The 14,047-nt window shown below is 40.9% G+C and overlaps 1 protein-coding gene across 1 annotated transcript; it reads right to left on the bottom strand.

Annotated features, from left to right (window-relative positions):
• Positions 1-12,243: 12,243 nt before the first annotated feature.
• LOC137619182 (zinc finger protein 664-like) lies at positions 12,244-13,739 on the bottom strand. Its single transcript, XM_068349367.1, has one exon. It carries the CDS (start codon positions 13,737-13,739, stop codon positions 12,570-12,572), a length of 1,170 nt encoding a protein of 389 aa, XP_068205468.1. The 3' UTR covers positions 12,244-12,569.
• Between the last annotated feature and the right edge of the window lie 308 nt (positions 13,740-14,047).

Here is a 14,047-nt window from a genome sequence, read left to right as displayed (position 1 = left end):
AAGTCATGCTATGGACCACCCCAGAAGGTAATTTTCCTACGTTTTATGGCAGGAATCCTCTGTGACCGGCTATCCCATGGCAGAACGAAGATCTGGCTGTGACCCAAATGGATCGTTGCATCTGAAACTCGACTGGAGAACATCGATAAATGTTACCAAACGAGACCTCCCTTCTCCCTGATGACACTATGCTTCGTATCTCTCCATCCCCTATAGGCAAAAGTGTCATAAGGTCTGAATATTCCCTCTCAAGGGAACAGACTTGCTTACTTACGACGTACAATCGGAAAATATTGGAGAGGACCTAACTGGGATGATGGGGAGAGCCCACTTGAGGGTAGATTACAATGTCTGCTTACATGATGGTAGGCGGATTATAAATAACCCAACTTCCCCTTAAGGGATACAACCATCGAATCAGAAAAGAATGTATCAGAACAAAGTTCCAATTGTTCTGTGCGATGGTAAGTAGCCCTTGCACGGGCATGCAACTGCCAGAAAGGGTAGCGCATGTAACTGACGGAGTAAACCGCCTTCATCGGGCATAGCAGCTCGCTTGCACGCATGCGAAAGTCTCAAAATGCAATTTCCCTGACTCAAGGTAGGCGTTCATGCATGAGTCTGAGCTCCTAAACACATTTCGTGTGTGAGCACCTACGTTGTAGCTCGTGGGGTCACTTGATGAAATAATGCATGTGTGACAAGGGGCAACATCACTGCTCAAAAGGAAATTAGTGTTGACTAGTTATAGCATTGTGAACATGAAAATGTTCGTGAGCATATATAGCTGGTAAGGTGATTGAATCTCTATCAGTAGTAGGGAATTGCCCCCCCCCCCCCTTGGGTGGGACAAGTGTACTTGTAAGCAAATATATGTTTCCTATTGTTTGTAAAAATGAGCATGAGCTGATTCCATCCCATTGGAAATAGAGGCTTAAAAAAATAACCTGAAAGGGTTATTTCTCACAAGACCGTTGTGCCTTTAGGGCATGCCGGAGTGAGGCAAACACCACAAGGGATTGGAGACTGATACTATGTGAGTGTTCCGATGAGTTCTTTAACCCATAGAGAGAAGTCCTAGATAATAATCCCGAAGGATTGTTTCCCGAGACTCGTTTTTCAAACAATAGTGGGATGCGGCAGCCATGATCGGTTGGAAAGCATTCCTATCTGTAGCAATAACCTAGTAGAACCATGTCTAACAAGACTCATTGTGCTTTGGGGGCACAGTGGTGGCCTGCAGCGGCCGCAAGCGGTCGGCAGACATCACAGATGCGGTTGGTAAGTAAAGTCTTGTAAACTCACTTGCTGAAGCGAACACTGGTGAGACGAGCGGTGGCAAGTGCTGTAGAACGTTGGTAAGACGAGTGCTGAGGAGGCGAGTAATGGCACGACAAATGCTGGCGAGATGAGTAACAGCAAGACAAATGCTGATGAGTGTTGTCAAACGTTGTCAAGATGAGTAACAGTAAGATAAATGCTGGCGAGTGTTGTCAAACGTTAGCGAGATGAGTAACAGCAAGACAAATGCTGGCAAGTGTTGTCAAACGTTGGCGAGGTGAGTAAAAACAAGACAAACACTGGCAAGTGTTGTCGAACATTGGCTAGATGAGTAACAGCAAGATAAATGCTGGCGAGTGTTGTCAAACGTTGGCTAGATGAGTAACAGCAAGACAAATGCTGGCGAGTGTTGTCAAACATTGGCGAGATGAGTAACAGCAAGATAAATGCTGGCGAGTGTTGTCAAACGTTGGTGAGATGAGTAACAGCAAGACAAATGCTGGCGAGTGTTGTCGAACATTGGCGAGATGAGTAACAGCAAGACAAACGCTGGCGAGTGTTGTCGAACATTGGCGAGATGAGTAACAGCAAGACAAATGCTGACGAGTGTTGTCAAATGTTGGCGAGATGAGTAACAGCAAGACAAATTCTGGCGAGTGTTGTCAAACGGTGGTGAGGCGAACGCTGATGAGATGAGAAATACCAAGGTGTGCTGTTAATTGCTGCAAGGCGAGTGCTGTAGAACGTTGGCTGGAGTTGTACTTGTAAATGGCAAGTGTATTTGAGACAACAGCAAGCTTGACTTCTCTGCCTTATGCCCTCCTCCCAGAAGAGGTATTCATTCACAAGGGGGACAAATAAAGCTGTGCTGAACTTATAGAACAGCAAGTTCTTCCCCTTGAGAGGCAGAACCCCAAGACGCAGGTCCTGAAGGGCCAGGCCTCATAAAGCTCCATGAGCTTTGTTGTGCTCAACGGACACAAAGCAAGCTTAATTTATGTAGGCAAGGGTTATCGCCTACAAGACTCGTAGATAGGAGAGGCGGCGACTGCAAGCTGATGGCTGGCATCACCATCTGTAGCAAAGACCTAGACGGGAAAAGCTAACGAGACTTGTTGAGCCTTGGGGAATCATGGTGATGACTGCAAGTCGCAGGACCACTCTGGAGAGGGCTGTCGTATTTGGACGTGAAGGGTGTTCATAGGCTAAAAGAGGTGCTTGGAATAGCAAACTCGCTCTTTTGGACTGGTGAGGAGATTGCAGATGAATTTTTCAACCACCCTCGCTACGAGTAGGTGGATGGGCATGTTCCCCAGTGAGGAGAGAACTTGTGTTTGTTCACTTATAACACGACAAACTAGACACTGGTTCCCGCTAACGTGACTGTAGAACAGTAGGTTTTACTTTTTCATAAATAAGAGCGTTGGGCATTACTCCCGAAGAAGTAAGCCTAGCAGAACGGAAATCATTTCAGACACAACAGCGAGAGGAAGGAACTGTAAACAGCCACTGAACACCTTTGCCATCTTCCTCTGACAAACTATGCTTCAAAGAACTTGATGGCAGCATAGAGGACTCCCATACTCGCTGGCGAAATCCCTTTGAGAGGCGATACTTGGCTGACAAAGGAGGTAGCAAACTTTGCATATCCTCAGCCTGCTGAGAAGATTAAGGCTAGGGGCAGGCATCAAAAGCAACAGTTAAAACCTGGCCGCAGCCGGTCTATTTGTTCACTTTGAAAGGATCCTCCAAACAGGAAACCCCAAGGGATATTCGAACAACTGCTCTTGTTTAACTACTGAAGTAGCAGGAACGAGAGGAGGAGGAGCCGAGACTACTGCTCACAGAGACACGGGAGGTTCCTTAGACCCACAGCTTTTGGAATCTCTAAAGGGAGACCGAAGACTTTCCCGGGGGAGGCAGGCAGAGACCTTTGGAATCTCTAAGCGGAGACCGAAGATTTCCCCTGGGGAGGCAGGTGTGCACTCCTGCTGTGTCCCTGTCCACAGAGCCTCAACAAGTCATTCCTTAACAGTGAGATCCGAAAGCCCCAAGAAAGGAAGGACAAGAAAGACTCCACTGGTGGAGGGGCCATTGCTTCGCTAAAGGAAGCAACGATGTCCTCAACAAAGGGTTGTCCAAGGGTCAGTTGATCATTGTTCTACTCATTCGCCCTCCAACAGAGTACGAATGAGCAGAAACAACATCAAGTCAAACCCCAGTTTATAAGGATTATCGGAAGAGAGAGAGACGGAATGTCTACTCACTCTCGAGCAAAATAAAGAGTGAAGGCATTTCACCAGTATATGTGAGCAGGGGGGTCAGTCTATGTCCTCGCTAACCCCTGCTTACTGGTGGTGGGTAGTTATACCTAACTAAAAAGTCTTTTATCTAGTTTCCAGCATTCCCCTGTAAAATGCAAAAGGGTTTGTATTCATGCTGGAACAAACAGGATATTCAATTCATCATCATCTCCTCCTACGCCTATTAACGAAAGGTCCTCGGTTAGATTTCACCAGTTGTCTCTATCCGGAGCTTTTAAATCAATACTTCTCCATTCATCATCTACTTTACACTTCACAGTCCTCAGCCACATAGGCCTGGGTTTTTCAACTCTTCTAGTCTCTTGTGGAGCCCAATTGAAAGATTGGTGAACTAATCTTTCTTGGAGAGTGCGAAGAGCATGCCAAAACCGTCTCCATCTACTCCTCACCATGATCTCATCCACATATGGCACTCGAGTAATCTCTCTTATAGTTTCATTTATCTTCCTGCCCTACCATTTAACTCCCAATATTCTTCTGAGGGCTTTGTTACTAAATCTATAAAACCTATTCGATATTGTTTCATTTCCATACCCCGACTCACGTCCATACAGTAACACCAATCTCACTAAACTGATATATAGTCTGATTTTTAAATGTAATTTCAGGTGATTTGATTTCCAAATTTAACTCAACCTAGCCATTGTCTGCTTTCCTTCTTTCAATATAACACCAAACTCCAATTCTAAAGACCCTGTATTAGAGATCACAGTTCCAAAATATTCAAATGATTTCACCCCGCCAATTCAATCAGATGCAAAAATTGCTAGTTTTGGAAGACAAAAGGCCACACAAAATCTACACAGAAACTGAGTGACAGTGAAATACACTTGGCTTGTATCAATTGCCATATTGGACAGCCTTTTACAATTAGTAGTAATTTCAAAACAGGTTTAATTACCTAATTTGATGTATTTTTAGGTCAGAAAAATCATGAATTAGCTGACTTCTAAAAACTTTATACAGCTCATCCACCTAAATCAATTTTTTTCCGTTTGGGAACCAAAGATTTTGTGAACACAAAACGGATTTTGAGCGAAGCGAAAAATCTATTTTTGGGTGAGATGGCCATGACGTCCTGATGGAAGTTTCCTTTAGTAGCTTCCCAAGGGTACATTTCCTTAATTTGTAGTCATATATACCCTTGGGAAGCTACTATAGGAACCTTCCATCGGGACGTCATGGCTTGAGCCCAAAAATCAATCCGTGCTTATTTAGTTACAGGCTACAGTTCAAATCATTACAGTATACCACTGAAACAAAAAGAAACACTTTTGTTGATCACTGGTACAGACTACAGTAAAGCATTTTCTATATATTCACACAGAATGAGGAAATATTAAAGGTTTTAAAATTAATATATTTGGAAATACAATCTTGCTTGACCTCATCAAAGACTAACAAGAGATGGGGGAAGAGATTACCTTATATGTAAAGGTAACTGGGAGGTGTGAAAGTATACAAAAGCCCCTAAGCCGTTAGGTTAGGGGCAGAGGAATCGACTACCAAGATCATCCAAACCCCTTGTAAACTCTCTAGAAGGAGGAAAAACCCATGTGCAATCACTGAATCTTATATGTATAATTACCTAGTATCTTCATTTAATAAAATAACACCAGGAACACGTATTATATCATGCATGAAAGTAAACTAAAGTGCCTACGCTAGCATGCCTGGGCAACTAGGTTAACATCTCTAGCATCATAAATTCGGCTACCTACACTCACCGAAATTAAGGAATACTATCGACGTAATATAACAAATTCCTAGCAATGAAGACTAAATAACTAATACTGATAATTAGTTAAGAAACTGGGACAGTTGTTCTGGCTAACTAAATAAAGCATGCGATGCGAACAACAGCATCAGGGACGCCTCCGGTTAGGCAATAGCTCCACCACAAAACACAGTATTTTGGATAAAAAGACGTTACTTTATGGCCAGAGCTAAATTATACAGTATAAGAATAAGGTACTCAACTTTCCAGAGACAGAAGAAGCTGAAGATTGCGACATGCTGCAGTAAATACCGAAACAACTGGGAAAAAAAACCTGGTCAAACACGCTACTACAAAAGGAATGGTGTTCGCGGGCGGTGATGACGTCAGCCAACATGGCGTCGCTTATGACATCATCCGAGTAATAATAACAGTAACGGAGGAGAACTTTGTAATGGCTCCTCCCATATCTTGCCACCAACTTCCCCCTCGAAGCGTAAACGCTATGTGGGGTGCAGATAGGTATGTGGTGTGTCAAGCATACGTCCCCTGTTATTATACGATATCCTAAAGGGAAACCTTATGGGTACTCGCGCCAGAAGTTAGAATTCTGTGAAACCTTTAGTTTAATTCTCTGGGAATATCTATTGTAGTCATATATACCCTAAGGAAGCTACTAAAGGAACCTTCCATTAGGACGACATGTCTATCTCACCCAAAAATAGTTTTCGCTTCGCTCAAAATCCGTTTTAATTTCTTGGAGTAAACAAAGTATCAACAAATCACCTTAAATTGTTTGCCAACATGGAGTAAACAGTATAACCACGTCCCCTACATTACCATAAAGGAATTGTAATGCAATCTAACTTTCCACTACTTGCCCCTATGACTCCAGAGCTCTAGGGCTTAAGCTCTTCTTCTTCTTTGAATCATTGTTTGTCAACTGCCAATAACTTGGATCTAGAAGTAAATATCTCAAATTTCGTATAATCTATCAGTCAACACCTACGTATTGTATATTAAATAATCATAATAAGGAAGTGTGAAACGGAACTAAGGTTTAAACGAAATATGAAAATTTTTATAAAAATGTTTTATTCGATTGTAAAATGCATGTTAAAAATTCAATATCTCTGATTAACAATTATATGTTACAGTATGAGAATATTACAAAATACGCTTCAATCACATACAAATAAGCATTCAAAGGCAATTTACAATTTCACAGAAACATAAACATTCCATTTCCTTTATAATACAACCGAAAAAATTATTAATTTTGGGAGGAACTTCAAAAGTAAGGCAATGCTTTTTACTTGGGAAGTCTGAACTTTCCCTCAGAATTCAAATAGATAAGGAACCTTTTTATCAGCAAGGACACAGATCAGGTACGAAAACTAGACCCCAAAGTTTGACACATTATCAGTGCACAAGAGTATCTCCTTTTGCTGCTGAGAACCCCTTTTGGGGTTGTATCTCTGTTCCCATTTTTTTCTTCCAACCTCTCTCAACTTCCAATATCATTACGCAAATTCTAGGTCACGCCCCCTGTTGCACCTTATCGCTAAACGTCCTTCCCAGTCCCAAGCCTTGGCAATCCATCAGTTGTCATCAAGGAAATTGAACCGGTTTGGTATTTACAAGATGATTATTTTCAGGAATTTTAGTGTCCACGTAACATGTCCCCCATCACTGCCAGTATGGTTTTTTCTAGGATGTTGGATGTCATGATTATTATAAATACATTTTTTGAAATGTCAATCTGTCACTTTTTTTAACTCGCGGTGCAGTCTGTCAACTCATATCCTGTCTTTGCACTATATTCTTTCCCTTGAAGTTTGTCTCTTTACTGATATATCAACCTAAAAAATGTCCTTGATGTTTTGATAAGCAAACTTCCAGGTCTATCTTTAACTTATGTTTGAACAAGAGATATGACTAATATATGGCAGTTGTAAATGTTGTAAAGGTTGTCCAGTGAGTGCATGTAGTTTTGTAGCTAGTGATTTAAGCCTTCTGAAAGTGTTATAAACATTGTAGAGGCTGTCTGAGGAAAGAACTGCCAGTGATTTAAGCCTTCTGGTAGCGTTATAAACATTGTAAAGGCTGTCTGAGGAAAGAACTGCCAGTGATTTAAGCCTTCTGGTAGCGTTATAAACATTGTAAAGGCTGTCTGAGGAAAGAACTGCCAGTGATTTAAGCCTTCTGGAAGGAATATAACCATCGTAGAGGCTGTCTGAAGAAAAAACTGCCAAGGATTTAAGCCTTCTGGAAGTGTTGATAACGTTGTAGAGGCTTTGCTGTGAGTGAAAATGGTGTTATATCCATTGATTTTAGCCTTCTAAAAGTGTTACAAACATTATAGTGGCTGTGCAGTGAGTACCTGTGGTTTTTCAGCTTGTGATTACAGCCTTATAGAAGTGTAGTAAACAATGTAGAGGCTTTTTTTTGAGAAAGCGCCCTGTGAGTTGAGCCTTTTGGTAGCATTTTAAGCATGGTAAAGGTTGTTTAGTAAGTGCGCGTGGTTTTGTAGCTAGTGACTGAGAGATGCAGATGGTGGAAAAAAGGTTATTAGATTTCTCAAGATATGAAGAATTCGGGATGAAGCGTAAAGTACGAGTGGCCAACTGCATGCACGGCAGGAGAGAATCCCCATAGCAGATGGTGAGGTCTTTCTTTGAAAGTCATTTCATAAGCAAGTGGCCCTTTTGAATGCTGTAAAAACACGACTGCTCTCTTAAAGAGAGGTACCTTGAAGTGGAGAATTCCACAAGAGGCAAAGGAAGAATCAAAATGCAGCAGTAAAGATTGAAGAAGAGCAGAGTGAATAAGCAGACAACATTGCACTGGTTGCTGATTCATAAGAAAGTTGCTAAGATTGTTGCTGGGTAATGTTCACAAGAAGATAGTATGTGGACCTCTAGTGCCTGGAAATTGTGCGCATGATGAGTGCACTCCCGAACGATTGTGAGCGCAAACCATCGTGCATGCGAAATTCTTGAGTATGGAGATGATTGCGTTAGTGCCATTCTTGAGCATGTAGAGATGTTCATAAGTTTGTAACATCTCGTACACTTGAAGATGGTGATGATCGTGAACATATACAAGTTTTAGATCATGAGGGCCATCGTGTTCATGGGAACAATCATGCATATAGAGAGGGGCCAAGAGGTGCCCGTGATCGCATTCATGGACTTTATCTCGTCATCATGCTTCTTGTAACGATCGCAGCGCCTGTGTAGGAGGAAGATTACCTCATAGAGGCCTGGATCGATAAGCAGCCTCCATCACGCGTACGCAAGGGGAAGGTGTTCATTGCTTGTGAAAACTCAAAAACTGATCTGAGAAGTCAACCATCTCGGAACTCCTCAGGGCAGCTCATGGTCGTCTGCATGTTGGTGCTCGTGAAGAGGTCGCCGAAATGTAGGGGTCGTGTGCTCTTGCACCTCGATGCCTTCACAAGGGATGGATTCTAGTACAGCACTGTTTCTCCCATGAAACCATTGCCTTATTGCCTTACCTTATTTTTTGTTTGGGTTCCCCCAGGTCCCTCAGTGTGAGGCACCTCGTATATCCACCAGAGAGTTGCTAATGCATAGTAACCAGGCTAAGTCTGCGAGAAAGTCAGACTTATCAGTCGTCCTGTGCTTTGGTGGCTTCTTCCTCGGCAGCGCCATATCAGAAGATTCGGTTGTTGTCCCTGGAACTCTTCAATGGGGAGCACCAATAGTAGAGAGAGAGAGAGAGAGAGAGAGAGAGAGAGAGAGAGAGAGAGAGAGAGAGAGAGAGAGAGAGAGAGAGAGAGAGTTAAACAGATTTTGGATGTCTCAAAGACTTTTTAGTCCATCCACGAAGACTCCATTTGCTCTTTGATGGAACAATTTAGTTTAAGCATTTAGAGAGTTTTTATGATCTTGTCTAACTTACTCTTGATCTTGTTTACCGTGTTAAAGTTTACTACATCCGCTGGAAGTCTATTCCAAGTGTTAGCTATTTTGTATGTAAAGAAATTGCCACAATGAGTGGTGTTGTATCTTTTCAATTCCAGTTTGTATATGTTACCCCTGGACTGATTTGTGCTAAGCATGAATAGATTGTTGTAATCTACTTATGTTATTCCTTTAAGAATTTTGAATACCTCTATTTAATTGTCCCCTTAGTCGTCGAGTTTGTATATCAAATAAGTTCAAATGTTCCATCCTCCGTCTATATCCAAATTGCCTTAGTGCTTGAACTAGTTTGGTGTCCCTAGCTTGTACTGCTTCCAGTCTATCTATATCCTTGGCCTCCGTCTTACTAGTGATATGTACAGCTGTAGTACAGTGTCTTTGTTTCTGTATTTGAATAATCTTTATGTAACCCATTAGTTTTTGTGGTTTCTTTTCAGCTTTTATGCTCTGTTTGGTGAACTTCAAATCATTGCTGATAATAATACCGAGATCTTCCTCCTGGGCCACACTTTCTATTTCATCATCTAGCAGTGAGTAATTTGATTGTGGGTTACTATAGCCTATGTGCATGACTTTACATTTCCCACAATTGAAAGGCATTTGCCATTTTCTGGACCATTCTCCTAGCTTCATTACATACTCTCTTAAGGCTCCTATGTCTGAGTTCGTAGCATTTATGCCTAGTTTAGTATCGCCGGCAAATTTGGTTATTCTACTGGTTAATCCTAAATCTATGGCATTAAAGTAAATCAGAAATAGCAATGGGCCAAGGACAGATAATTGAGGTACTCAGCTTGTAACAGTTTACCACTCTGAAGCTTCTCCGTTGATTACAACACTCTGATTTCTGTTTATTAGCCAATCTTCGATCAATTACGTTGGCTCGTCAATGATGCCTAGGGCTCTAATTCTCACCATTAACTTTTTATGAGGAACTTTGTCAAAGGCCTTTTGAATGCTTAGGTATATGATGTCTATTGCCCTGCTTTTATCATCAATGCTAAACATGTGGAAAAATTCCAAAATATTTGTCACACATGATCTCTTTTGTCTAAAACCATGTTGGCCATCTATCAGAAGATTGTTTTTCTCTATATGTTCTACAATTGAAAATACTATAATTGATTCAAAAACTTTGCTATGCACTGAAGTTAGACACACAGGTCTGTAGTTGCCAGGTTCTTCTTTTAGTCCCTTCTTGTAGATTAAAGTAACATTGCCTAGTTTCCATCTTTGCGGTGCCTTTCTTTCGTTGGCTGTCTTTCGGAACATTTTGTAAATGCGATAATCTCTCTTGGATGAATATCATCTGGGATCATCTGGGCCTGGTGCCTTAGACTTACTGCGTACTTTCATTTTCTTCTTGTCAGCAGACATTGAAAAGATGATTCTATCTAATGGTTGTGGCCCTCAACATTTGATAGCTGGTTCAGGGAGGATCATTAATTCTTCTCCTGTGAATACACCTGTGAAATATGCATTCATCAGTTTGACTTTTTCCAAACCCTTTGTTATACTAGTACCCTCCGAGTCTCGTAATGGAATAATGTTTTTTATTAGTTTTATACTGTTTATATATACAAAAAAAAATCTTTTGTGTTTTCTTTACTAGCTGAAGCCACTCTCTGAGAGAGAGAGAGAGAGAGAGAGAGAGAGAGAGAGAGAGAGAGAGAGAGAGAGAGAGAGAGAGAGAGAGAGAGAGAGAGAGAGAGAGAGAATCACCAGGAAGGTGAATAAAGGGTGTTGGAGCATTGTCTTTCCATGTAATGCGGAGAGAAACAGTAATAGTTACTACTACTGCTACTATTACCCTAAGTCATGATTGTATGAGAGGTTGAAGGTTTGTATTTGTAGGAACAATCCAATGACAGAAGTTAAAATACAAAACAATTTCAGCATAATATTACATAAATTGAGTGATATTTCCCTCAGTACCAAGATCATTAATTCTTCTCCTGTGAATACACCTGTGAAATATGCATTCATCAGTTTGACTTTTTCCAAACCCTTTGTTATACTAGTACCCTCCGAGTCTCGTAATGGAATAATGTTTTTTATTAGTTTTATACTGTTTATATATACAAAAAAAAATCTTTTGTGTTTTCTTTACTAGCTGAAGCCACTCTCTGAGAGAGAGAGAGAGAGAGAGAGAGAGAGAGAGAGAGAGAGAGAGAGAGAGAGAGAGAGAGAGAGAGAGAGAGAGAGAGAATCACCAGGAAGGTGAATAAAGGGTGTTGGAGCATTGTCTTTCCATGTAATGCGGAGAGAAACAGTAATAGTTACTACTACTGCTACTATTACCCTAAGTCATGATTGTATGAGAGGTTGAAGGTTTGTATTTGTAGGAACAATCCAATGACAGAAGTTAAAATACAAAACAATTTCAGCATAATATTACATAAATTGAGTGATATTTCCCTCAGTACCAAGATCCTTTAAAGAAAGATGCACCACAGTAATCATGTCCCTCCTCCAGCACATAAAGCAAAAGAGATCAACAGACAAATGCAAATAAAACACTAACGTTTTCTGTTGTCCAAATATTTCCCGTTCAGATTTCTAACTATCAAATGTTCATAAGCGACAAAGAATGGGAATAATTAGTGAGTCCGGGGTACAATACAACGGGGAGGTGTCTAACTAGCGCAAATCTTCCTATGCCTTGAAAGAAGCGCTCTCCAGGAAAATATCCCATCAGAGTGCTACACCACAAGCAGCTGAACATCACCAGGGAAACACAGAAGATCTCATTCAAACAGACATATTTTTCTTGCTTGAATAAAATTCCATTCAACTTGTTTGTAAATGTCCCATAAAGAATCCTTTGCAAAGGAACCGTCTCAATTCCAATTGATTAAACTAACAAGAGTACAACTAGAGGATATCAAGTATGGAAATTCAATCTATTTGTAACAGAAATCTCTTTTCAAAAGAACATGACTTCCCCACTTCCTGACAAATTTTCTCTGGCACGAATCTTCGTAGGCCTTTTCGTATGTATTTTCAGACACTGCGCTTAATACCTAAATTAGTTTCACTTTATATCAGTGGTGCAATGGACCCAAACCAGGGGTGTTTGGTTGCACCTCTATGCTCAACTAGCCTTAAATCCGAGGCCTCTTCTCAGGATGGTCACCGTTCCCTTGACGGCAGCAATCTGCAGCTCATTTACGCTTGGGCAACTTGGCATCGCCTGAAGGTATTGTCTCAGGTTTTTCTTCACAAGTCCTGTTGCCTCCACCAACACAGGTATTATTCCTATTTCTTTCAATTCCCACATATTTTTCAGGTTGTTCTCTAGTTCTTGGTATGCACTTTAAGATGCTCTGTGAGACCACCTTTCCAAGAAAATGCTTTGTCACAGACAGAGCACTTAAATGGCTTCTCTCCACAATGAATTTCATGATGGTCTTTGAGATTACATTTCTGAAAAAAGGCTTTGTCGCAGACACTACACTTGAATGGCTTCTCCCCAGTGTGAATTTTATGATGCTTTGTGAGACTACCTTTCTGAGAAAATGCCTTGTCGCAGACGCCGCACTTATGTGGCTTCTCGCCAGTGTGAATTCTATAGTGTATTTTGAGAGGACCCCTCCAAGAAAATTCTTTGTCGCAAATATTGCACTTGAATGGCTTCTCTCCAGTGTGAGTTCTTAAATGTACAATAAGATCACGTTTCCGATAAGGCACTTTGCCGCATATATTACACTTGAATGTCTTCTTTCCAGTGTGCGTTTCATAATGTGCTTGAAAGTCATATTCGTCAGGAAATGCTTTTTCACATTCTTGGCATTTGAACTGGCCTTCAGTGTGGATTAAATTGTGAGTGTTTGGTTTAACTACTTCCATAAATTGTTTTTCATAATTCCCAACAACTAATAACTTCTCACTCGTACCAACATCAGTGTGAGTTTTGGAATCGCTTTCCTGACAAAGACGTTTTTCACAGCCACTGTTTTCGATCTGCAACTCCTCTTTCTGTAAACATTCTTTCCACCTTCCTCTTCCCTTTCCTTTGTCCTCTTTCATAGTGGATTCCAACTGTATGCCACAATCCTCTTTCACACCTGTCTTTACACTCTTCTTCTCCTCTTTATTGACTTTCCTTTTGCTGACCTGTAAATCCTCCTCATTCATTGATGCACCAGAGTTGAAAGAATATTTCATGTCACCTTTGGTTGATTCAAACATTTCTGGCTCTGCTTTGAATTCTGGCTCTGCCTTGAATTCTATTTCTGACTCAACTTTGAATTCTATTTCTGGCTCGGCTTCAAATTCTGGCTCGGCTTTGAATTCCATGTCTGGATCGATGAAAAGAGAGTCATCATCAAAGAGTCCCATGCTGTCAACCAAATCATTATTTTCTAACTTGACTGCAGAGTGTGAAAATGAATCTTCCGTTTCGTTTTTTATTGGAAATTCTATTGATTGAGAGTTCTTCATCCTCTCCCTATCACTGGATGACATCCTCTTCAATATTACCTTCAACAACCGACAAATATAAAGTTAACACTGCACTTCAAAGTCTTACACCATGGACCAACACAAAGCCTTCTTCCTTTTTGCGAGTCCTCCTTCTCTTGCAGATATCTTCAGTAGTTTACACAATCTTGTCACAAAAGTTGGATGTATATTTCCTTTGCTATAAAAAGTCAGAAGTCTGAAAGAATAGAGAACAACTATCAGTGGAGAAGGGCAAGATGATAATGTTGGAATTTTCTGCTATAAAATGACCATTTTCAAACTGATTAACAAATTTCAAAAGTAATTTGTAT

This window comes from Palaemon carinicauda, chromosome 25 (genome assembly GCF_036898095.1).
Source record: "Palaemon carinicauda isolate YSFRI2023 chromosome 25, ASM3689809v2, whole genome shotgun sequence".
In the NCBI taxonomy this organism is placed as follows: Eukaryota; Metazoa; Arthropoda; class Malacostraca; order Decapoda; family Palaemonidae; genus Palaemon; species Palaemon carinicauda.
Note: the sequence above shows the minus strand (reverse complement) of the source record. Positions and strands in the feature narration are given on the sequence as shown.

Coding starts and splice junctions, on each gene's coding strand:
- LOC137619182 (XM_068349367.1), bottom strand. CDS start 13,739: ATGTCATCCAGTGATAGGGAGAGGATGAAGAACTCTCAATCAATAGAA.